Genomic DNA, 26,732 nt, shown 5'->3' on the forward strand with positions numbered 1-26,732 from the left:
ATTTTACTGTCTCGGCTCGTGCCTTACGTGAAACAAACCCAAGAATCTTAGGGAAAAAGAACGGAAATTTATTATCCTCTTGAGAGCATTTTTGTCACACGACAAATTATGCTCCTTATACCAAAGATGAAAGTTCTTCATCCCATTTCAACGTTTAACTTTGTCTTGGACATTGACGAAAGAAAGACCAATGGAGGAAAAAGCCAGTAAAAAACTGACAAATGCTAGATTGTTGATCTCCGGTAAGAACCTTTCATTTCCCATCTTTCCTCATTCATCACCATAAATTTAATAGGATTATCAGAAACCTTTGACGTTACAGTTTATTTCAAAAGACATATAAAGGGGTTATTTGTCGCTTTTGCACTTTAGCTTTTGTGAAATAGTATTTTGTCGATGAGAAATAGCCTGTAGCAGCCATCAAAATTCGGGCTGGTAAAGTTTGTGGTAGCAAATGTGACTTTCTAATAACACTTCACGCTGAGCACGATTTAAACCACGAAATAATGTGTAACATTTGAAAGGACACGCCGATCCTAAAATTGATGGGTTGAAGCATCAAAACCACCAATTTATGAGAACTTTATTGACAAATATCGTGATTTGTGGAATGATTTTCCTAAATTACACTGAATTTTTTCCCATTCACATAGTCCACAGAAAATTCATTAATTGATTGAGTTTTCTAGCATGACACAACAGTTTTTCAAAACAACACATTTTTTTGAATAAAGTATGTGAAGGATATCGATCACGAAGGTTGGATCATCGTCATCCAATAAGATGATTACTTTTCATTCATTTCTTTTTACTAATTTTTTTTGTAAATATCTTGCATTAGTCATTATAAATGGAATACATAATGCAAAAGACAATTCGTGGAAAAGCGGCAAATAATTTTTTAAAATATCATTTTCTTTTGGGGCGACGATACAACCCTCATGATCGATATGTGCTTCATTTACCCTATTTTTATTTTTTCTATTTATTAACTTTATATAGCACATTTGATTGATAGTTAGGAATTCTTAGGATATTAAATTCAAAAAATTGTATAAACATTTTAGAATTTAGAAATTGAGGAACTCAATTTCTTGATATTTAGCCATAGTTTCGTTATTCAGTAATACTTGTAAACCTGAGGAAAGGAAGAAGCCGACTAAGGGGTGAAATACAGCCATTACACACTAGAGAAATTTATGTCCATATTTGGCATTAAAGAAACTTTGACGATTTTAAACAATAATGGTAAACAAATTGCTTCAATATACCAAATATTAACGAAAACTTCTTATACTGTGCAAGACATAAGTGATTCTTAGAATTGGAAAAAAAGATCATGCCAAAAAATTACTTTTATTTTACGCTATTGTACCTTGGAAAAAAAATAAACTTATTTATAAATTAAAAATCTTTTCAAAAAATATTGGGGCAAACATTTTAATTTTTTTCGAGGCCATAAATATTCACGCTCAATTAAATTGGAATTATCAGTAAGAATTTGGCTCTGAATTTTAAAATCCAGCAAATCAATTAAAATTTCAATTAATTTCCAGTCAATTCGCTAATAAATTTTTAAAACAGTAATTTAAATTCCAGAACAGCGGATTACCAGAGTAAATATTCCGTATTACTAGATAAATAGTATCATAATCTTTCTTAAATCGTATGATAAACACCTTCGTATACGAGACAAATCAATTTGCAATAAAATTTTCCATTTTCCTGCAAGAAAATATTTTCTCATCCTTGAGCATCTTATGGCAAAATACCCTTCAACTTGGATGGCATCTAAGTTTAAAACGGTTTGGGGTATATCGACTAGGAGTTGTGCATGTACCCTTCTTTCTAGTTTGCCCAAGCTCTCCAAAATGGAGACTCGAGAGAAAATTAAACGAGAATTTATCTCCTCCCACAAAGCCCTCCCATAACGCCTCATTCAGCGTACATCACATTGGAAGTACAAAAGGAGCTTATCCATATCAGTGGCAGCCATGGAAGAGCATCTCTGCCTCGGGATTCCTCCCATTTCCGTGTTCTGTTGCTGCATCCTGAGAACATGATGCAAGTAAAGGGATCGAGAGAATGCTCGCAAAGGATTTTGAGGGAATAATTAAGAATTCCTTTAATTTTAATGTTAAAATTATTATATATGATACAAAATATTTTGAAACTGTGATATTTACTTTTTACAGTGCCCTTTATCTACTTTCTTAATTCATAATTTTTAATTAGTTAATCAAAATGATATGTTATTTGCGGATAAGTGACATTATTTTATTGTAAGTATAAACGAGTTGGGTTAATCTGGGATTACTTTTAGTTCAATACTTAGTATATAAACTCGAAAACTTAAGAGAATGAAAAGGTTTTGCACTTAAGGGGGTAGCCTGAATTAGGAGGCTAAAATTAAGCTGTTTTTCGCGATTATTTTAGAAGGCAAAAAACGACTTAGTTCCTTGAAATTTTTGGTAGTTTATACATATTTAAAGTGCTTTAATAAATTTTTCGAAAAATGTCACAAAATTACGGACTAATAAGCTGTTGACTGGAGCATCTCGTTAACCCTTGAAGGACGAGAAGATCAAAAATCGAGAGTAAGAAAAATCACATTTCTGACTTTTTAGAGCAATACACAACTTTAGGTAACCGTATGAAAAATATCATTTTTGGGTCACCGGTGACCCAATTGTCCTTAAAGCGTTAAAGCATTCCCTAGTTGGCGGGAGATTTGCATGTGCAGATCGTATTTCATATTTGAAAAATAATATTTGTTTTGGGAAGATACCACCAAAAACTAGCGAATAGCCTTTTAATGAGCGTACTTCTTGCAATTTGCAATTTCAACTGATTTTATGGCACCTCCTCGAGTTGTCATTCGCGGAGAAAAGCTCTGACATTCGAAATATTGTGCTATCCTAAGGACACCAGAATGCTTTATTTATTGCCGATGAGGCAACTTGTGTAAGTGTATATATTGATTCTGACATTTGGGGAAAATTGTGAAAGCCACAAGTTACGCTGCATCACATCAAAACTTTCTCCCTGGCACAAAATACCATATACATGTACACATTCACTTGTCCTAAACAATTTCACCCTTCTAACACTCACCCAACTTGGCCCAAAGAAATTCCCTTCTACCCAAAAACTTGACAACATTTCCTACCTTTTGTCTATCGCCGTGATCCACTCTGTTGCCATTGCGGGAGAATTTCACTTGAGATACTTCACCTCAGAGTCTGGAACCACTTTCCTCACCACCAGGATTTTCTCTGCAAGACACCAAGTAAAAGTATTGTTACTAATTGCAGCTTAAAGTTTGCTGAAGAAAATACAATAGAGAATGGGCAAAGGAGTGTTAAAGCTCCATGGAAACTTTTAAGTGGATAAAAGGGTGTAAGTATCTTATGATTATCCTCTAATCAGCTCTCAAAGCATAACAGATGGAAAAATATAAAGATAGAACACACTATCTTATTATTAAGAAGCTACATTTAAAATCAAATTGTGTCGATAAACAGAATGTTAAGAAGAAATTAGTTTTAATATTAAAATAAAAGTATAAAACTCCTCAGGGGAATAAGAACTATCCAATAAGACCTATCGCGCGATGGGGTTTCGAGTAATAAAAAAAAAACGGTTTTGGACGAGAAGGGAAAGGGTAGGGGAAAAATTAGAGGCACGTTAACGGTACTTGATTCGACTTTAGGAGGAGTTCCCCGAAGGTTCCAAGTTGCTATCTCCAATCGTTTGGCCTCTAGAGTTTACGACAACCAGACAGACAGACAGTTAGACGGACAAACAGCGTGATATTATTTCTCAGAAATCGTCTGATACGTAAAGATATGTAGATAAAAGTGGTCCCCGGACCTGGAAAATGGGATTTTCGGAGGGTGAAAAAATCGAGGGATTATATTATACTACTCTCTCTGAGGATTTCGAGCAGTGATTTGTATCTTTTTACTCTTTTTACCTTAATTTTATGCTGACCATATTTGATTGGCTATGTTTTCGAAACATCTATTGTACTAGGAAAAAATTATAAAATCAAAATATACACTTCTTTCTTTATATCAATCGTATTTGAATTATGACTACTTCACTCTTTCTCAGTTAAATCTATAAATTAAAATTTTTGTGATGCTTAAAAGAAGAACATGCAAATTTTGATGTAATGAAATTTTCCTGATCTTAAAAGATATACCTGGAACATTTTAGTGACCGGATAATATTTTTTATGCTCCTTGCACAGCTTTCAGATTAGGAAGTTTTAAATATTAAATTGTAATTAAAATGTATTATTATGTAACGCATAATAATATTTTTTTAACCAAAAACAATGATGATTAAATCAATAATTTTAAATTTTATGTACAAAAAATACGCATTTTCCTGTGTAAGGATTTTTCGTATTTGTAAACATTTGAAAAATGTTGAGTTTCATTGTTGCTCAATATATGGATCTTTTGTATTCAGGTGGTTTTCTTTAATGGCACTCACAAGTCCCAACTCCCCAAATTCTCCAACTTTCAGACACAAAATCCAAACAATGGTCAGTAATTAATTATTTCTCCCTGTAAAGTGTTTTTGGAAACATTCCATGGTATTTTCCAGACTCCCCCAATTCAAACTATTACCATCCAACAATGTGTAAATGAAATTTATTTATGAAAAGGATTTCGTATTTGGACACTGTTCTCTGCCAGTTATCATAATCCTTTTTGAATACCAAAACTTGTCAATTCACCAGCTCTTTGAAGAGCTCTCTGGTGACTGTGCAAATTTCTCAAGTTAACTGAATTGCAGACAATGGATGAGGAGGAACCTTTTTGCATCTCATCAATTTTGGCACGAGAAGGCGTTTCCTCCAGACAAATAATCCTAAAACCATTGACGCGCCTCTCTCGGCGAATGAACCCCACAATCATTTCAATTTCTTCCTGCTGACTCATCCTAAGAGTGCTTTAGTTGCTGTACTAGCGTGATTTCTATACACTAAATTTGTTATAGCGTTATTGGTAAATTCTTATAGAATGTTCTACTCTCTCAGTGCAACACAATTTTTAAAGATAGGAGATTTTCGAATTTTCTTTAACATAGTTTAGTTTTGCACATCCTAATTAAATCAGGAGTTTATGGACAAAATAGTACCACGTACCACCTACATAAACATGATATGCCCTTAAAGAAACTTTTGCAGCAAGGGTACATTTAAATGCTTTTCCTGGGAAGTGCATTGTAAACAAGAAATTTAATTTTTGGATGTGCTAATTAAAGTGAAAATTTTGTAACGATTCGCCCGTTTAAATTCAATCCCACTTATTTTAATCTTCTTCACTAAAAACACATAATTCTTGTCCGATATCCCGTAAGATTATCTAAGTACGAAAAAATGTGACAATCAGAAAATTTTCGGGCCTCATGTAACTTTTACTGCGAGAGTGGTCTTGTTTCCTTTAAGTAAATTTCAGTTAAATGTTATCGGCTTAATATTTAATAAGTTAAGGAATTTGTTAAAAATCTATCCCTGTCTCAATACATTACCACCACAACTTTCATAGCGAAATTAATTTAAAAAATTCCAGAGATATTCATTATACATTATATTAATGGTTCATTTTAAATAAAATTCAAGGAATTTTCCAAAAATAACGATTAAGTTTGGAATTGGCATTACCCAAAAATTCCTGATTAACCCTTTTATTTTGCAAAAATTCTCACATAAGAATTTGCTCTTATTAATTCAACGGTAAATGTTTTTAATTAGTGACTGAGCAGTTTCCTTGATAGAGAAGATGCCTCAGGAATCTATTGAGAGTATTATTAAAATGATAGAAAAATTCTAAGAACCGTTCTTTCATTCACCTTCAATTTCAGTAAGGAAAAACAACTCAATGACACCTTTTGCATCCCGTCATTAATTGTTTACTTGCACTAAACCGTACCCTAGTACAGACATAATCTCGATGACATAAATATTAATGCGCCCTCATCTCTTAGAGTGATGGCATAAAAGGGAATGGGAAAGACTCAATTACAAGATGTAACAGCAATTCATTTCTATTCGTCACACGATCATTTCCAGAAGGCTACAGCAGACGTAATTAGTAAATGAATGCCGGATGTTGACTGAGGAATGCTGCATAGCCTCGAGGGGGCAAGGTCACATATTCATATTTCATGCCTCATATTGATCCACTTGTAAGGGGTGCAAGTTCAAGGGGCGTCCATAGTAGTAGATTTAATTCGCACACCCTGGAATTTAAATAATTATGCATTTTCCAGGAGCAAAAATTCTCCGTAAATAGCAAACTCGTCTAATGATTTTCAGCTTTTCTCTATCCCTTGTCGGACATTTTCTCTGGGTTGCAATAATACAATTTGGATAATGAAATATGATTAAAAAGGATACCAAGGTAATTCACTCTTCAGGGAACTCCAATTAATTTATAGCAAATTGCATTTTCTTTTTTCCTTATGGGAATTTATTAAAGTGCGATTCACCTCTGGTGCACCGAAAAGGCAGCGATATTTTTAACTTTTAAAATAAAAAAAAGAATAATAAAAAAATAATAAATAATTAAAAAAAATCCATCAATAAATTAATACGTTTAAATAGAAATTCTATATAATATATTTTTGCAGAGCATTTGAAACATAATTAAATATATTAGGGTAGAATCATAGTGACAATTTCGCTTATTCAGAAATTCAGACATAATCATATAGTTAAACCTTAGGTTTGAAGATCGTATATTTGATTGTGAATATGCAATTCAGAATTTTGTAATATAAAAATGCTTAACTACTGCAGTTTTACGACTATAATTCTAATATCCACAAATTAATCTATGTGCCGCTTTTTATTAGGAAAAGAATTATTTTTAGTCAGACAATCAATCATCATTAACTTATACATACAAGAGCTTCTGTAAACTTTCTTCATTCTTTCGTGGCACTTATTTTATACGGTCATATGGATATCCAAAATGCTACTTGGTATCCAAAAAGAGATATATGGGGCGTGGTATTGGGAATAAGAACAAGGAATTGATGGACAATGTGATTCTTCTTGAGATTCAAGTTCATCAAAACGACTATAACCTAAAATATGATCATATGTGATTTAAGAATAAATGTTTTTACCACCTTGCAAGTCAAATCGTGCAATGAAAGATACCATATTTTACAAATTTTATCACTTTGTTCACGTTAAAATGAAATTGCATATTTAAACAAATTTTTATTTTGTTACTAAAGCACCTGTGATTTTTATTGATTATTATGAATATTTGATTTTTTATTGGTGAATAATGAATGAATTTGGTAATCCGAAATTTCTAACTAATGCGCTCTAATTCCAAATATATCGTATTAAATATTCCGGGCAATTGTATTTACTACAGCTCTCTTTTGCAATAATTAATATAATATAAATCTTTGAATATTAATTTAATAATTATAATAGTCAAGTAATCAATTAAGCTTATAATAAAATTGTAAATCAACCGCACATCATGATATATGGGGTCAAAGGAACACCTCTTCGACAGGGAACACCTTTGGCACTTTTGTCAAAATTTGGGAATTTATTTAATGTATCTAATAAAATGTAAGTAATATGACGTTTTCCTATTAATCTACATTTTTCTATGAAGAAAATTGTTCAAATATTGTATTCCAAATGGTACAGAATAGACTATCAATAGGTCCTAACACGAGTTCTTAAAGTATCAATACGTGTTCATCATTACTCTTGTCCTTAATGGCCTCTATACACTAGAAGCAATTTCTTTAAAAAATGCCTTTTTAAAGAAAATTTCCCCTATCCGTTGGCAGAAACGTCAGAAGTTTTTTTTTTTAAAAAAAGGCAATTTTTGACGAAAATTGTTTCTAGAGTGTAGACACCATAAGTTAGAATCTAGATTATAGAAGAAAATTATTTAATCCAAAGAGGAGTTTTTGGTCATACTGCTGTGGAAAAGAACCACAAAACACACTAAAAATATCCACCTATTTCATTTTCACACTCTAATTCAAAAAGAATAATCCAGTGGAAATCCTTGTGAAATGTTCTATTATGATTAAGTCATATGTATAAATATGAATTGTAAAAAAAGTTATTCAAATATGCAAACAGTTTTAAAGCACTTGCTTAATTTCTCTCACTTGTCACTAGAGTTGGTAAATTTCAAGAAATTTCATGAATTTCCGCCTAAAGGAGATGGCGACTGCTGTGAAATTTCTGAAATTTTACCATCTATACTTGTCACAAATTCCCTGTTAACAATGAAAACACTATCAGGGTTAATTTTGCAAAAAGTCAATTTAATTGATAAAATAATCTGCACAATGAATACACAATTGTGCTCAATTTAAAAAAAAATCAGAGACACAAGAGGCAGGAAAACAAATCATAGAAAAAAAAATCTGCAATCAATTTTATTTCCCAGTTGGAAAATTGTTAGCTAAATGGGAACAACATTGGGGTTAAATTTGTCCCATAATGAACATGAAATTGAAATTTCACATTGTATGGCAATTACGATGGCAATTTGCAAAAGTTTATGTCATGTTTTTTTCCTTTTATAAATTTTACTTCCAATTAATAATTTATCAATTGATTTTTTTTTAACAAAAGTTTCTTGCAAATTGTTGTGAAAAATGCGGCTGGAAAAAGATCGTTATGGAATTATTTGAATTATTTATTGGGAAAATTGCTGTAAAATGCGGCTTAGAGGACGGAGAAGTAATGTGAACAAATAATGTTCAAGAGGATATACTTTGAAGAATCTCTTGTCATCAAACAAGAAGGACCTATTAAATTGTTTGGGTTTGCTGTACTTCTCGTTTTTTAGCCGATTATTAAAATTGAGGAGGATGTAAACAGTTGTAATGGAAGAGACTTCCAATGGCTATAATTGCAAACCTCCCACGAAATTTCCCTTCTTGGTGATTTCCTCAGACATTGAGACTTGTGCTTGGGGAGACAAATTCCTTTCCACCCACTTGATGTTTTGCTGTGACGCCAGAAGGGGAGACGCTAAAATTGACATAGAACCGCCCTCGTATGCTTCGGATCACCTCTATTTTTGCCACAAATCAATTCATCAGGTTCTAGAATTAACTTGAATGCGAAAAACATAGAAGGATCAGAAATAGAAGTAAAAATAAAGACAAGAAAAATTCTAAACATTTCAACACAAAAAAAATTAATGAGTCAGTAAACCATGTTTTGGTTAGAAACATTTTATAATAATAATAATAATGCTGGCACAACATTCCATGAAGGAACAAGGACGTCCCGCAAGGGGATTTTTAGACATGCATTATTATTTTTTGTTGTATGGGATGAGGTTGTCAGTCCAATGCCCGTGGAATCAAGTGCAGTGAAGCTCACTGGATACAATCGGAAAAATTGCTGGTGACGTAAAGGGGATTTGAACCCGGGACATTTGCATCATAGAGCGAGTGCTCTACCACTTGACCCATTGAGTGCTCTAAAAACATTTTAGTTTAACAAATTATTTGCTCCGTGAAAAATATAAAGAGTTTTAAACTCTGAACATTTTTTTTTTATACCAACCGTTTATTGCAATCTGTCTTAATATTAACATTCAGCAATTTTTTTAACAGGTTTTTAATTAAAATTGGTTGCTTTGGCTTTAAAAGTAAGAATCAAGTCCACTGACAAGTTCTTCTAAAATACGCCTATTTGGCATGGAATCACAGCCTGAGAGCGACATTTAAACTAAACTCTGAACATAAACTCCTAAAAACTAAATCATTCATATATAGTCTTTTATGAATTTACCTTTAAAAAACCGTGCTTATGTTTATTTTGAATTATCAGGAAAGACTTGGAGGAGAATTTCAAATGTTGAAAACTTTAAAATTCAGTATTTTTAATATAAGAGAAATCAAGGTTTCATTTTTTTGTCATACATAGATTTCATGAATTTCCTTAAACGTAGAAAGTCATATTTAGTATTCAAAAAATATCATGAAAGTCGCACAGCGACGATTTTAATGGCGTTTTGAGTATATTTGGGTGTTTTGAAATAGAAATTTCCAAACAATGAATTATGGTTTCATCAAGTTAAACTACTGACTAGTAATATATTATGCTGAAGTAACCTAGATATAATAAAATTTAATATATTTTTGGCTTTTAGAATATTTGTTTTCCCAGTACAGGCTGTAACTCGAATTACAAGTTCCTAAAATCTGGTATCAGTAATCTAAATAAACTCACTGATTTATATCAGACAAAAATTGTGCTAAGACGTTCCTTATAAGCGTGAACTTATTCAAAAAAACTAACAAATTTTATAGGTATGATTCTTTTGAATCTCTTTCTATCATCAAAAGTTCATTATAAATAGAAGTAAATACTCTAGTAGTCATAAGCAAATGTGCTAATGCTTTTTATTTGCAAGATATTGACGGAGTTCCAATGAAAAAAAGCATTAGAATCATATTGATGTTGGAAGAGCCAACAGATGAAAGAATTTCTCAATTCAATCCATTTACTTCATCCTGAATTTTTCTCCAATATCTTATACAAAAGATAAGAAAATATTGTAGAAGTAAAAATGTAAAATAAGAGTCATGGAAATATAATTTCTTTTAACACAAAAGTTTGTTTCAGACTTCTTTCCTCTCGCTTTACCATTCTCTTTGGGAAAGGAATATACAAAATTTATGTACATTGAAAAATAAATTCTCACAAAGAATTCACTCTTCTTTTATTCTACATTATGTACAACAAGTCAGCCCTTAGCCATTTTACGCATATTTTGCACAAGACCTTGCATTTTGTACACTTTACAATTTCTTGGAGAAAAAATTGTGTATGAATATAAAATAATATATTACTGTGTGAGTGGGAAAAGTGGGTAAAAAGTGCCATGAAAAAGTCCTCCAAAGCTCCTAATAACCCTTAACACTTTTTCATGTGGCACTCACTTTTTGCACCCTTTACATTAGATTCTCATTGATTTCCCAGCACGTGATTTATCGATTGATCTTAGTCAATAAATAAATATAAAGTTTCAGGGCAACATCGGCATTTGCCAAGAGTTTAACTTTCCCTGATGGAGATCTCTGTGGGAGATCTCAAATTAGCTCAGCTGTAAAAAGTTTCTTTGGTATCAAAACTGAAAAGCTGTATGAAACTTTTAACTCATTTTGCTGCAAGAGACACCAAGAATGGAGTGTTTTAGTGATAAAATCCGTTAAATAATTTGTGAGTAAGTATAAGACTGAACTAGTAAATATTAGGAGTAAACATAGAAGTAATCATGTCATCTAATACAACTTAGCGTGAATTTCACTATAAAACAATTCTTTAAAAGTTTTCATAAAATTTGTGCCAATAATATTAATTTATTTGTTCCATTTTATTTTTTATTACTCCTCAATCTCAAAATCTCAAAACTAGAGCAGTATATAATACACTTTTTCATCTTAACACTGACCAGAGCTTACACGATAAAAGCTAACTTCCGGTCTTTGGTTGTCTCCCTAATAAAAAAAAAACCTTATCTCCAATTGTTTTCTTTTTCTTATTCTTCACAACTCCTTCTTTCCCTTCCAAAACCATATTTTGTTTATTTATTTTATTTTATTTGAAAATGGATTTTATGATTTTTTTATTCATATATTTCGTAAACTTTTCCCATTCGATTAATGACTTGCTTTGGCTATAAATATTTTCATATTGAAATCAGACCAGCATTTTTGAAAACATCTAGGTCAATACGCGTCATTCGTCTCAATTCAAAGAATGTAAAAGCACAAGTGATATTTTTATTCATCTTCGCCAAGTTCTCGCGAAATATTCATGATATTCGAGATATTTGAAATAATTATGCTATTCACCGAATTTTTGTTCTGTAATTTGCTAATGAAATGTGTCTTAGAAACGAGTACTTTCAACTTGGTTACTTTGTACTTGAATGGAATAAGTTAATTATATTTTTCTATATGAAAAAGCACAGTTTTTCTTTTATGTAACTTCTGTAAATTATGCCTTTTAACAAGAAGAATAAATTATCCAGAAATAAAAGAAAAGTCATATTTTTAATGCACTTTTCAGGAATTTTTCTTCAACTAACTAGACGAAAGAATTCTTACACTGCATCATCATTATCTCATTCTTTCTACAAAGTTGAGCATTTCGTTTTTGCAGTATCTTCGAAAATAATGTTGTAAAAACCCTCCCCATTAATGCTGAATGAATCGTGAAAACTCAAAATAAAAAAAAAATAAGAGCCGGGGAAGCTTCTTCCTCTTGTGTTGCATAAAGTACTGAACAACTTCGCTGAACTAACATTTAGGGGGCAGAAGTTGGGAAAATGTTGATGAATGCAAGTACAGTTCTAGTTAACAGTAGACCCTTCATGGTCTCTTAAGCTCTCTTGGTAGGATTGAATGGGTTTTGTGGGTTTCCTATTTTACTGTGGAAAACTATTGCAAAATTCAAAAGGCCATTCACATGGAAGGACTGTAAATGGAACTTTTTAAAAATCGAAACGGGAAGAAAGAAAACACAAGTTTTCACTCTAAACTTTGCACTGGAATCCCATATACATGTAGCTCACATATCCATCTGTCTTTAATTGTTTTCCCACCAAAAACGGTGGTATTGTGAGACAAAAGTTCCCCTATTCATTGTGGTAAAAAGTGCAGAAAAAGCAGGAAAATAGAAAGCTAATTAAGAAGAGTCATTCAGTAACTGACAATCTCAAAGTTCTCCTCAAACAGAGAAATTCAGAAGGAAATCCAACCCTTGTGCTTCTCCATCTGCAGCATTACAGTTGATAATGGATTAAACAACAAAGGTATTTTTTACAATCGAGAAAATACAGCTTCCAGCGGTACTTTATCAAACAATATACTATACATAAAATTGTAATCACGTTTAACGACCGTCTATGGAATGACTTCGTTTTAGCAGGAAAATAGTTATTTGAGCTTAGAGTTTTATGGCGTCATCAAAAAAGCAATTTATTAAGTAAAGTTCTGATCAAATCACAAATTTATTGAATAAAAATTCAATTTTGAACTCCTAAAATTATTAAATCCAAAATTGAATTTATGAGAAAAATTTCTAATTTCAATTTTATCTTAATTTTGCGAAATTAAAATTAAGCTTATTACATTAAAAAATAATTTATTTTATTTTTTTATTTAAAATGAATTGTAAATGTAAATGACTTCGTGTTTAAAAATGTTTTCCAACTGTACCAATCCATACTAAGTAAGTGAACTTTTTTGTAGAATTTGTGTATAGTTTTTTTGTCTGTCAAACAAAAAGCCAAACAGCCTCTATGACTAGGTTTTTCTTAATCTCTCTCTCTCTCTCTCTCTCTCTCTCTCTCTCTCTCTCTCTGTAAGCATACCGTCCTCTCCATTTAGTGACATACGTACATATGGTCACAAAATATACAACCTGAGAAGAGATTTTCGGGATTTTCTGTCGTTTTCATTCCGAAGTAGGTTAGTACTGACGCTAAGACGGCGATGACCACACGGAGGGTGTTCCAAAAAACAGAGAGATGATAATAAATAAATAAATAATAATACTAATTATAAATTTGTATATATAAATAAAAAATTAAAATAAAACTAAGAGTAGGGGAAAGCGCGCTACCTTCGGACGACTCAAGCTTCGCACAATTCAATTTTTTCTCTATGTTCCTTATGGATTTCACTCATAGCTCTTTTCTGAAAATTTGAGGCATTGGATTACCTATTAAGATACAATATTATAATGGGCCAAATTCATTTATAACACATCGTAAAAAAAGAATTTGTGCGAAACATAAATCGTCCTAAGGTAGTGCGCTTTCCCCTAGTGTTAATAATATATACTTATAATATTAAAACATATGTATATCTACGCTTATAATATTACTGTCGGAGTCTAAGAACACGCTAAACTTTTTTAAAAGAGACATCGATACTTTTGAGTAGGTTGTTCTTTGGCAATTTATCCAGCAAAATAAGACTTCAGTGTTCAATAAACTGACTCTCTGATCAATTTTTAATGCAAGTTTGCCATGGAGCGTAATAAAATCAATTTTAAACTCTCTAGAAATGTATTGCAAAGTCAGTGAAAAACATGTGGGGAGTCTCGGAATGGAAAGAGGTCGGTCAAGGTGAGAGGCAGGTTGACCTTTTCTTCAAATGTCCTCCATGTCACCATTTGTCTGAAAATCCACCAAGTTCTTCCTCTCGGAACCTCATTTTGTTCTCGAGTTGTGTGCGAATTAATATTTCATACGCCACTCCATTGTTTGGGCTGCAAACAGCAAAGTGAACACCGTAGAGTAGACGATGTCGTGAGTGCGTAAAATTCGCCCACCGGACATGGCATTTGGGCCATCCAGAGCTTTCATTTGCATAGATTATAGATTGTGCTCAACAACTCATCCGCACTAATCACGTGAGAAATTTGAGGCTTTTTTCTAAATAACCTAATCTCCTATGAGTAATTTAACAGCAACCTCAAAGAGCTATAATTTTTTAAATCCATTTGAAATCTACATATCTATAAATTTTGGGTAGGGTAAAGTGATATAATTTGGAATTAGTGTTACAAGTTGGACAATTGGCCGGTACAAGTTGGACATGGCTTTTTTCTTGATAAATACAGTAGAAAACTTGTTTTTAAGGACAGGGAACCAAATTATAAGCATTTAATTAGCATTAAAAATATACAAATAAAAATGAAGTACTAAATTTATCAAGACAAATAGCCCTGTCCAAATTGTACCATTGTCCAACTTGCACCACTGCACTGTCCAACTTGTACCACTTGGATTTTGTAATTTCCACTTGAAAAATAAAATGATAGTATAATAATAAAATTAAATCAAATCAAAAGTTTTGGAAAACTATCATCCAACTTTTGTCCTTCGTCTTTCTTAATAATACCATTACCATAAAATCTTACATCAAATTGCTTTGAAGAAATATTTTCAATTCAACTTAATATCGTTATTAAATCAACTATAAGTTTAAGCAAATTTTGCAAGTTTTTTTTATAAATTCTATAAACCGTGCTGAAGTAATTTTCAAGAAAACATTCTATAGAAAAGAGCTCTATTGCAATTTTGAATGGAAAATGTAAAAAGCTTCCGAAAATGCTTTCAATTTAATTTTGTGAAAGCTTACTTGAAAGTAACTGAAAGTTCTTAACTATAAATCGTTTACTTGAAGAATATTCATGCATGAATTGAAAATGTTGAACTTTAAAGAATATAAATAGCTCTACAGGGTATTGAATTATCATAAGAGTATACAATGAAGCTTATATTTAAGTAAGTAGTAAAATTCTTACATTTAAAAAGCTTTCGAACAACGCATTTGACTAACTGCGAGACTAGTACCTATAAGAAATTTGAAAAATATATACTTTATTTCTAATCGATTCATTGCTTGTTTATAACCGGTTGTACCTGATTTTTAAAGTGCTAGTTTTTTAAGAAATTTTGAAGTGAAGTCAAATTAAAAGGAGCCTTATCCAAATTAAAAAATGCAACTTTCAAAGTTGTTCAATCTTTGATATTGAGAAATTGGAAATCTTGAGGAGATATTTCTAACCGTTTGGCTGTAGCTCTTTTAACGATCCCTAAACGGCTATACCCTCACTTTAATAAACATAATGAGGTGGCCCCAAGAAGCAAAATAGCTGCTTTATAGAAAAAATACTTTATCAACTCTTTTAATGCATCTTTGATAGACTTACAATGAGAATTTTTTGTTGAAATTCCTGTAAAAGCTCTTGAGCCCCTTCAGAGTGCGCCAGTTTACTTTTAATCTCGTGACGGTTCTATAACGCCTTATTTAGAGAATTCTACAAGACTAGGTATATTAAGAAAAAATTGTTTCTTGGATTGGAATTAACTGATGTCATCGTCATTGTATAATTTTTAGTGAGTTCGAGCAAGAATTAAAATCTTTTTAATAATTTTGAGAACAAAAACTTTATATGAAAAAAAAACAGATATGTTTCTATTTTTCTGATGCATCAGATGCACATTTTTGAAGTAATTTAAACATTCTACATTTTTTAGAGATCAGAGAACAAAATTCAGAAACTGTATCTTATAAAATATTCCAGTTTAATTAAGATTTTTGTACTGCAATTGATCATCAAAGAGTATCGGTATTTCAAATTAATTTTACTTTTGCTGTATGAAGCCCGATAATTTCACTTAGGGTAGAGTCAGTACTTTTCGCCACCATTAAGCTTTAGGGGCCTCGTAAGGGGTGATATTTTTGTCAGACTAAAATGAATTTTTGTATAAAGATACTTTGAAGCAATCTATATATCTAAGATACGTCTCGAGAATTTTAGAGAATCTCATTGAAAAATATGCATTTTCCCCAATTATGCTTGTTTCAGTACTTTTCGCCACCTGTTTTAAAACGAATTTCAATTAATTAAGAAACGTAATAACGTATTGGGATATTAGAACAGAACATATTATGAGTGTTGAAATGCTACTTATTCTTAAATGCCTTAAATTAGTTGTTATGTATTAGGTGGCGAAAAAGTGCTTACATGGCTAAAAAGGCTGACTCTACCTTAAATATCGTTTATGTTTCATTCGCATTGAGAGCAAAATTTAATATATTTTATTCAATTTAAAGGATTACTAAAAGAAAAGTTGGAAATGTTCAATTTTCTTAATTTTCTGTTTACTAATAGCTTTTAATACCGTGCAAATTATACACACGATGAGTATAAATCTTCGATCTAAACAGCGCGTAACCATTCCTAATACTTTGAGTTTAGTCACTTTGAGGGTTTAAGATTGATTAATAGATTTTTCTTCTTGACTTTGATTATTCATCATACAAAAGCTCACCTAGTTACAGTGTAGTCGTTTGTTTGAACAAACTTCGTCGTTTGATTTGTCGGTAAATATTTTGAGATTTGAAATATTATGGTTTCTGTGGTATTTATAGAGCATAAATCCACAACTCTGTGGTCAAACAGTCGTTTGCAGGATGCAAAAAGTGTGGGTGCCTGCCCCCAAAGGTAATCAAAACGCGCAATGGCGAAATTTTATTTAATGCTAACACACAAACGCATTTCACTCACTGATTTTAATTATGACCAATTCAATTTTGTGCACCGCAGCTAGAAAAATTTCCGCGGATTTGCTCCTCCCTTGCGGTTCGCTAAATTTACCCACAAAATTTCTATGGATGCAATTCTCACCTGCATTCAATTAGTTCGCGTGTTACCAACATGGAGTTTTGTACAAACATTGCGGAATTATTTTTTTCTATAGGAGTTGGGGATGCAATTATGTTGGGGAAAAAAGCTCAATGGAAGATTCATTAGAATTTTTCATTTTGCTTTCCTGCTGAGAACTTTCCCATGCGCGAAAATTGAGGAAATTAAACTTTGGCAAAGGCAAATCAGTCTCACTCAGCAGAGAATTCGTAATATTTTCGGTGAGACATCTAAATATTTGCACTGATGGTGGTAACGATGAAAATCTATATGTTCATGAATGAGCTCGATCATTCTATGAACACTTAAAGACGAGTACGGCACCGATTTCCCAAAAACAAAAAGATTTTTTTTTTGACTATGGAAAATTGTTCTGTTCTTTAAATGTAAGAGGATAAGAGGAATGTAAGAGGACTGTAGTCTATTTGTCGTGGTTTTCCAATAAACTTAAACTTACACTTAAATAGTCAGAAAAAGGGTTTTTGTTATTGGGACATCGAGGACACCAATGTACAAGTCGTCCTTAAATCATTAAAGCGTGTCTAAAAAGTTCCTAGTTACAAAAATAGACCATGCAAAAAAACAAATATTACAAATATAAAACAAGGATTTTTATAAGTAGGTTTACATTATGTGTACCTCATATACTTCGGGAGAGTAACACAATAGGATCCAATAAGCTTGCTTTGATCCAATCTACTTCTTTGAAATATGCTCAACTTTTCATCACTCCCAATCATTTTTGGCATATCTTCCTCTAAACCCCTCTTTTACGGTACCAACACTTTTCTTTAAAAATTAGAAATTATAAATTTTTATATAAATAATTAGAAATTATAAACTTAAAAACAAGTTACACATTATGAAATGATTTCTAAAATCCCTAATAAGACTTCAAAAAATTAGGCTCCCAATAAATCGTTTAATTATATTTTATTTTTATTTTTTTTTGTGACTTAAATCACAAAATTTAGTAAATCAATATTAAAGGCATTTTTACACAGATGTATTATAAATTTTTTTGTAAGGTAAGTGAAACATGTATCGACCTTTAAATTTGTTGTTAACCCAAATAAAATATTTAAGAACTATTGGTTGCTTTTTACTAATTATTTTTTATAAAATGTATTATTATTAGTCACTAATGGAACACATGTTGCAAGAGATAATTCGGTAAAAGCAACGAAGCAACTGTCATATTTGAAATTTGACATAAAAAACGTATGTATAATTTTTTTGTGTGTACAGAAAAATGTTCAACACTCATAATTTTATTTAAAAGCATAGTATTTATTTTCAGTTAATGCCCAGTGCACAATAACTTTTAATTTGTAAACATCTTTTTGCGTATTTTAGTTTTCTTTTACTAATCAATTCGTTGTTCTTTTGTTAAAAATGTGATAATAATTTAAATATAGCCGAGCCAGAAAATATTTGCTGAATGTATATAACTCAATAGGGGAAAATGGGACATCACCAAACACGGGGTAGCACCAAACACTAATATTTATTTCTAAACTATTTGGACTATCTCGACCATTTCTTCAGTGGACAAGCACCTCTATAATGCCTAAAAACTTTTATAATTCTTTTTCTGTGAAGTTGGATATCCCATTAAATAATTGCAGTGTTTGGTGCTACCCCGTGTTTGGTGGTGCCCCATTTTCCCCTACATATTGCAATAAACTTTGGGTCGAAAAGAAAAAAAAAATAGTGAGAGTGATGCCTAGCGTACAATAACTTTTGTTTTGATATGTTTTTCACTTTTCAATAAGAGTGGAAGAGATCTAAATATAGTTATCTCACTCATTCTCATAGGAAGTTCCAAAAACATGTTTACAAAACAAAAATGAATGTGCATCGAGCATAAAAATCTCAAGATTGCATATTTATTTATTTTAATTTACTTGTGAGTTACGTTGACTCTTTGTAGAAGCATAAGTGATAAAACAAATATTCTTATGCAAGTAGTTCTGATAAGTATTTTAAAGAAAAAAATAACAATAAAGTATGAACCGCCTGAAATGTTTTAAACCCCTTTTTAGCTGTTTAAATTTATCAAAAATGGTATTTTTTCTTTACTGTGCACACAGACACTTCTATCTCGGTTGCAATCAACAGCTTACAATAAAATACTTAGTAATATTTTCAAAATTCTTTTGCTTACAATTTTTAAAGTATTTCAATTTTGCAAATTTATAATAACAAATTTTTCATCGATTTAAGAATATTCTAGAACATTAGGAATTAGGATTTAGAATATTAAAACATTAGCATTAAACAAACTTTACACGCATTTTAACATTGATTGGTTCAGATAAAAATCTCATCTACAACAATATGATTTACGCTTTATCATGGAGGTTTTTGCTTTGGCGGGAAAGAGGGTGAGGATTGTGAATATATTTGTTCTAAGGACGTTTATTAGACCCAGGGCAGAAAATATTTCACTCACCATTCAATTGTGGTGTTCTGAGGTTCTTATGTGAGACTAGCGGGTCAGATAGTTGTCATTTAAGATTCTTCTTACGAAAGGTGTCTCTTTAACTCTTTTTACCTGTTCCACTCACACAGATTTTTTCGCACGTAAACACACACTCTAACCGCGATTGATTGTCTCACTGAGTTTCAGCCCACGATCATGATGAATGAATGAGAAAGATTAGCTTGAATGGAATCTGTAAGAAATACCAGAAACTCGTTCACCTACTCGCAAACTGTTGCACTCTCGCTGATGGACAACTAAGATGGTTGAGGAATTGTTAAGAAAATCTACCTGTTGGCCCCCGGACAACTGGGCACGAAAACCCCGTGGGATTCCCTAGATATGGGGACACCCTCCTCCGTGAATCTAAAAGTCTTATGCACACAAATAAATAAAAGAAAATAAACCAAAGTTGCAAAAGCAAGGTCTACGGATGTTCCCTGTGTTCAAACAATTTGAGCGCGCAAGTGTGCAAAAACACGTCTCAACGGGCGAACTGCGGAAAATCAACTAATGCCCAAGAGCTGGGACTGCCGCCACGGAGGCATTTGTAGCCGCCGCGGCGGCTTCAGGAGGTGTGAGGATTTGTGGAGGTCAGAGAGAGGTTCCTGCGCCGCCGCATTTCTCCGCTTGCGATCATCGCGCTCTGCAATTCCCAACTCTTCCACACATACCTCACATCCCCATCCTCCACAGCTCCTGGGAATCTCCACGGCCACCTGATGGGGAGGCTTGATGCGGTTTCGGAGGGCTTATCATTGGCAAGGATTTGTTTTGAGGAGAACTGTTCAGATATGTATCCCACTCCAATACGTAAGTTCAAATTAAAATTAACCTTAAATTAACCTTAATTAATTTAAATTAAGCTTTGTTCTAATAAAAATGAATGAATTCGTTTAAACGAGGGTATTTCGAAATCCATCTCACTACGCTATGGACCTTTGAAAATTTCGATTAATGGTTTATTTCTGGGATTTGTCATATGATATAATCTCCAGAAATGTCCAGAGCGTTCGGCTCTTGGTCGGTGCGACCCCCGGTTCGACTCTCACAGTACTGTTGTTAGTTCGAGTCCCGCCTGGTGCAAATGATTGAAGCGTCTAAATGGACATATGTATTTCTCATATATGAAACGCTCAAAGCAGAAATGCTCTCTCTTGTATGCATTTCCCTATTAAAACAATCCACTTCTGCTCTGAGCGTCTCATATATTGTAAACAGCATAAAAAATTGTAATCTGAACAATGTGTAGAAAATGACCATAAAAGCTCGTTATATCGAAATAAATAAATAATAATAAAATGTATTTAGGCTAAGGCTCAAAGCTAAGGCATAGAAATCTATGAATTGGATTTTCGGTAAAACTAAACTATCAGTTTATAACCGATTTAGCACTAGTTAGAACGTTTGAAATTGTCCATGACATAAAATAAGTGAAGCATACATTGACGATGAAGGTCAGATCGTCAATCCAAAACAAAAATTAATTTTTGAATGTTATTCGTCGCTTTTGTATTATACTTTTTCAACATGTGTTCTTTTCGTGATTTATGCAAGACATTTTTCAAGAAGCAATCAGTAAAAAGCAAAAAAAAATCATTTTCAAAAAATAATTTTAATATGGGGTGTCGATCCGACTTCATGATCGATATTTGCTTCATTTACCTTAAATGATTTTGTAAAGAGAATCTCAGCTAAAACATTTAGAATTAATAAAAATTTTTGTTACAATCGATTGGTAAATATGAAATATGCCTTTTTAACCACTTGATCTTGCAAAATCATTTGACGCATTTTTATCGGTAACTTAAACTTTGAATAAAAATTAACCCATTTATAATCTATTGAAACTAATTTAATTTTTTCTTGTGTCCTTAAACCTTTTGAATGAATCTGTAATAGCCCTATTGATTAAGGTATTAGTCCCCCTTTAGCATTTTTGATTTTTGACTTTAAAAATACATTATAAGGAACAGTTATAACATATACAAATATATGAACAAAATATCCACCTAGATTATCTATAAAATATATCAGAAAGACGGGACAATGAAATTGGGACAAATTACAATCAGGTTATGATTCTATGATAATTGCTTCGTAGTTACACGAAAATCCAGCATTCATTAACGTTCACTCATTAATAAAACAAATTTGTGTTAATAAAATTTTTAGTAAATCCTTATACGGGCTTCAGACCTATCTGGTTTAACTCCTCTAATTCCTTATCAGACACGATTTTTTTTAAAGAAATTGTTGTTTAGAATTGGATATCAATGGCAAATGATCCAATAGATTTTGAAAAATCAATAAAATTGCTTGTTATTTAGATTTTTGAGACCGTCGGGAACTGGGCTAAACCTCCAGTCTGAAGCCGGAATTAGGGTCTCTTTTACTAGCACACGAGTGCTTAGTTTTTATTTAATGTGTCTAATATTGGACGAATAACTCTATTTTGATATCTTTTTTGAATTGGTTTTTGTTTTCAATAGTGCTGTTTCCATACCTTCGGATATATAGGAGTATTTTATATGTGATTTTAGTGACAGTAGAGTGGGTTTTACAAACATCTCCAGTTCTTGATAATTGCTATCCTTTCAAAAAAACACTGTCTTTTCCTAATGAAAAATTAAATCGATTAAGTAGTACTAGAGCTATGGTCACCTCCTTATCAAAAACGACGAAAACGGTTTTGTCTCCCAAAGCATTTTTGTAAACTTCTCAGCTTACTGATAAACCCCTTTTTCTTATAAGAACTAGAACCACTCTCTCTCTCTGTTGACTATCTCTCACTCTCCTAGTGTATTAGGAGCTCCTGTTGCTGCTATAGCTACTACTGGCTAGAATTGCAAGAACATTTTGCAAGTGCCTGTGGACACAAAATAATGACAAAGCTGAGTCGAAGTACAAACATCCTCAGCTGCGAAGATTTCTCCATCTCACCTGACTGCTTCACTTCACACAGCTTCCCGCCTCGCATTCAATTAAAGAAGCAATTTTCTAATCTTACTCTCTTGCACTTCTTCCTTAGCTCCCGGAATAATAAAACATGTGCGGAAAATGGGGCGGAAAGGTGAGATGTAGTAGCTTCAGGTGGAACGGTGAATGAAAATAAAAACATTTTCTCGATGGAAAACCCATTTGACGATTTAAGAGGATTTCTTATATTGAATAAGACTCTTTCCTCGACAGAATTTACGCAAAAAGAATCAATAATTTCAGGTTGAGTTCAAAGGGACGACGAAAAGCTTTGAAAACTTGTTGAATTTAAATTTTTAATTTCAATAGTGTAATTTCTGTTCGGTTTCATTACTTGATTTGATATTTTTAAAATTAGGCTGACCATCTTTTTTTGTGTTTAAGAATTCAAATAAATTTCTAAAGTGATGGATGAATCGGACTGACACTTTTTTAAATAATCTTCCTAAAAAAATAATTATTAGTATAATTTAAAGTTATGGTAAGTTGTTTCTGGTTCATTTTAAGAACCTATAAAAATTAGGTGGTTTTTTTATTTTTAAACAGTCTCAAGTGTTTAGCTTAGTAAAATGCGTTACTATTAAATTATTACTAATACTTTTAATGAGATTTATTTGTTATCTTTATACCTAAAACACGTGATTAAATAAATTGCTACAGATAAATGCAACAATCTTCTTGAACACTTTTCAAATTAAGACGAGAAAAACTTTGACAGAGAACAATCGGTTCGTTTTTCCTTTTAGGAACTATTAATGTTCGTTATTTGTTTAAATATTGAAATATCTATCAAGCTCTTGTCAAACAGCAATATCTGTCAAAGTTATGCAAAGAAGCTTTTGATAACAATCCTTCCTTTATTATCATTATAAAATTACTATATTATCATAAATTATGCATGATCCTTAAATCATGTAAAGTTTAAATTATCTTATTGTGCATAGTAGTATGTTGAAGGGAGATTATGGTCGACAGGAGGATTATATCGCCTCAGAAAGTCAACATAGAGATACTGGAGCAAGTTGTAGAAATAAGTAGGGCAAATTGGAAGCATTAAGTTGAGAAAAGCACATAAACTTTCAACCACAAACAACCCCAAATTAGTGTTCTCGCCGGCGAAGAATCGCTGCGGTCGCGGCAGAAAGTGGAGCTCTATGGGAGCGTATCAACGAATTCAGTGACGTATCTCTAATTAAACAAATTAATTACCCGCAAAATTGTCATCATATTGTGGCGCCAGCATCCATTTACACCAGAATCGTGAGCAATAAGCTTAGAAATGACGCACAACTCCATGAAAAGGCCTCGCGAGTCCTCTCACTTTCCATGAGGTCATCAAGTATCATCAAGAAAACACTTTTGGGGATTTTTCTTGTCGGCAGACACACACTTGGGGGATTAAGAAGTCTCTGAAAGTCGAGAGACAAGAGAAAAGCGGTAATGAACCGTCTCATAATGAACTAATGATTCCCTTCTTGAAGACTATGCATAAAATTAAAGTAAAATAATAAAATGTTTAAAAAAATGTTTGATTTTTTTGTATTCAAAAATGAACTGAAAGTACTTTACATTTATTAAAAGTTATGTTGGAATTAACTTCTAAAATCAAATCTAAGATTTTGACTTCCGATTAAAACTTGTATTGGTAATCAAGTTATTTAAAAAATATATATATAAAACCTTTTCGGATATTTCTGCCTGTATTATTTTTAATTCACGAGCAAAAAAAAATTTCATGAAATATGACCATTCTCACAGTTCTCACATCTAGGTCGTAGTGAATAGCAATATTCCTAATGTACCACGGAGCATTGACTATATTCCGCAATACCTTAGATTGAAAGTTCTGAAGAACGCTCAAGTTAGAATTGCTGGTCGAACCCCCTGAAATCGAGGAAGCTAGTCGCCGATACAAGGAGAGGATTGGGAGTCATCCTAATAGTCTCACCAGAAGCCTGTTTAACAGGACCACTAATCGTCGTTTGAAAATGACCGATCCGGCGGTTAACCTGTCAAATAGATGGGGTCTCTGTCCCTAAATTATTGAGGTGTTCTAATTTAATTAGTTGCGTTTTCGGTTTTTGAAGTATACGGGTGTTTGATCTGTACCTTCGTTGTTTATGTGGTTTAAAAGAAAACACTCTTGCAATGGAATATATATTAGTTTTGGATTTACTTATCGTCATGTGTAATAGACAGATTGTAAATAAAAGCCGAAAGGTAGCAAAAAAATTAAATATGAAACACGAACATAATGCGTTGGAGACACTTTCGAGAAAACCAAAAACATTTTTTAAGAAACTATAATAATCTCTAGATATTATTGACTTATGGGGGGTGCCGAGGTGAACGAAGACTGAAAGTTAATATTTCTTACCATTTTGCCTCTAGCGCAGAACTAAACGAAGAGATTTCATAATGCACTTTCTTTTGAATCCGTGCAATAAAATAACGTCACCAAGGGATTTTTTAATGTAAAAATTGAGCTTTTCTCACTCACCTTTTAAGGGGTTTATGTGGGTAAAAAAAATTTAAAAAAAACTGTTTTTTTCTTCAGCATAATAAAATTTAATTCAAATTCTTAAACGTATAAACGTACAACATTTAAACAAACTATATTTCTTGAAATTTTCATTAAACTATCTTAAAAATTTCAGTCGTTTTAGTTATTAATTTTTAATGAGGTTATTAATTTTTTAATGAAATTTGGATTTTTGGGAGAATTTTATACAAAAAAATACCATTTTCTACATATTTTACACCACCTTTCACCTTTTAAAATAAGTTGATATCAAGGCAAAAGAAATCCACCGTTCAAGTGCGAGTTTAATTCATCAGCTAACAGGAAATATTGAGTTTTTCAATCTAAGATGGATTTACAAATAAATAAATATTACGAAGAGATAAATTTCAAAGAATTTTCAAATCAAAATTTTACAATCCAAAAGTGATGGAAAATATTATTGGTTCTTCTTTCTACTTATTTTCAAATACGTTTCAGAAAATTAATAAAATTCTCAAGAAGGGTAAAACTTCCTTAAAAAATAATTATAACCAATTAGATCTATTGTATACTCAAAAATTATTAAATTTCTTTATAAATTTTTTTTCTTCAAAATTGAAGAGATAATAATTTAGATTATTTTTTTTTTTTAAAGAAAGAAGCTCCGCGACAATTCGCGCAAAAATGGGAACAGTCGCAGCAAAAATAGGAATATCCTCGGCAATTTGAGGAAATTAGTACGGAAAATTTTCATCTTTAATTTTAATCATACTTTTTAAAATTATCCGTTTTTTTTATAAATACGAGGATTAACACAATCACGTATTCAATTACGACAAAGTTTTCTAAAAACCAACAGTTTCACGAGAATAGAACAGTTAAAATATGCTATTACTCGTAGGATTATCAAGAAAAACGTTTCATTTTTTTATAAAATTAACATTACTTTTATTATATATGAAATTATCATTAGTTTACTATATTTTGAAAATTATGTCCACATTTGGCAGTTTTTACAAGCGTATACAAGCGTAGGCAATTTGCTTCAATGGTTATAATTTTCTCTAGTGTATAGAGGCCATAAGGAAGTTGGGACTTTCAAAAAATTCATCAATGCAACTAAAATCAAGAGATTCGTATTTCTAAAAACATGTGGAACATTGGATTGTTTCATCGTTTTTGGTTCAGACATGACGAAAATTGTTATCATTGAAGTTTAAGCATACAGTAGACTCTCACTCAATCGGCTCTTTTTCAATCGGGCGACAAATTTTGTTGACAATTTTCACGTTTAACTATGAAGCTAATTTACTCCAATTCGCTGCAGTTCTTCCTATTTTATTGTGATCCTTTATAATTGAGCGCTTTTTGTGGAATTTACAAAGGCTTTGACGCTCAATTCTATCACTAAACCGGATGACATTTCGCCCCATATTCCCGATTGAGAGAGAGTCTACTGCAATTGTTTAATTTTTGCATGGTTTTCCTGTGTCTAGAAACGTTTG

At 32.0% G+C, this 26,732-nt stretch overlaps 1 protein-coding gene across 5 annotated transcripts in view; it reads right to left on the reverse strand.

Moving 5' to 3' along the window:
* LOC129800873 (rap guanine nucleotide exchange factor 4) overlaps positions 1-20,253 on the reverse strand; it is a 147,399-nt gene extending 127,146 nt beyond the window's left edge. For 2 of the 5 annotated variants that reach the window (XM_055845591.1, XM_055845592.1), the window contains exons 1-2: positions 19,716-20,240; positions 3,170-3,275 (exon numbers count right to left, since the gene is read on the reverse strand). In XM_055845591.1, coding sequence (XP_055701566.1) covers positions 3,170-3,204 — 35 coding nt within the window. In that variant the 5' untranslated portion in view covers positions 3,205-3,275; positions 19,716-20,240. Of the gene's footprint in view, positions 1-3,169; positions 3,276-19,715 lie in introns of all 5 variants that reach the window. The other 3 variants (XM_055845590.1, XM_055845589.1, XM_055845587.1) reach the window with 3 other exon arrangements.
* Between the last annotated feature and the right edge of the window lie 6,479 nt (positions 20,254-26,732).

This window comes from Phlebotomus papatasi, chromosome 2 (assembly GCF_024763615.1).
Source record: "Phlebotomus papatasi isolate M1 chromosome 2, Ppap_2.1, whole genome shotgun sequence".
NCBI lineage: Eukaryota > Metazoa > Arthropoda > Insecta > Diptera > Psychodidae > Phlebotomus > Phlebotomus papatasi.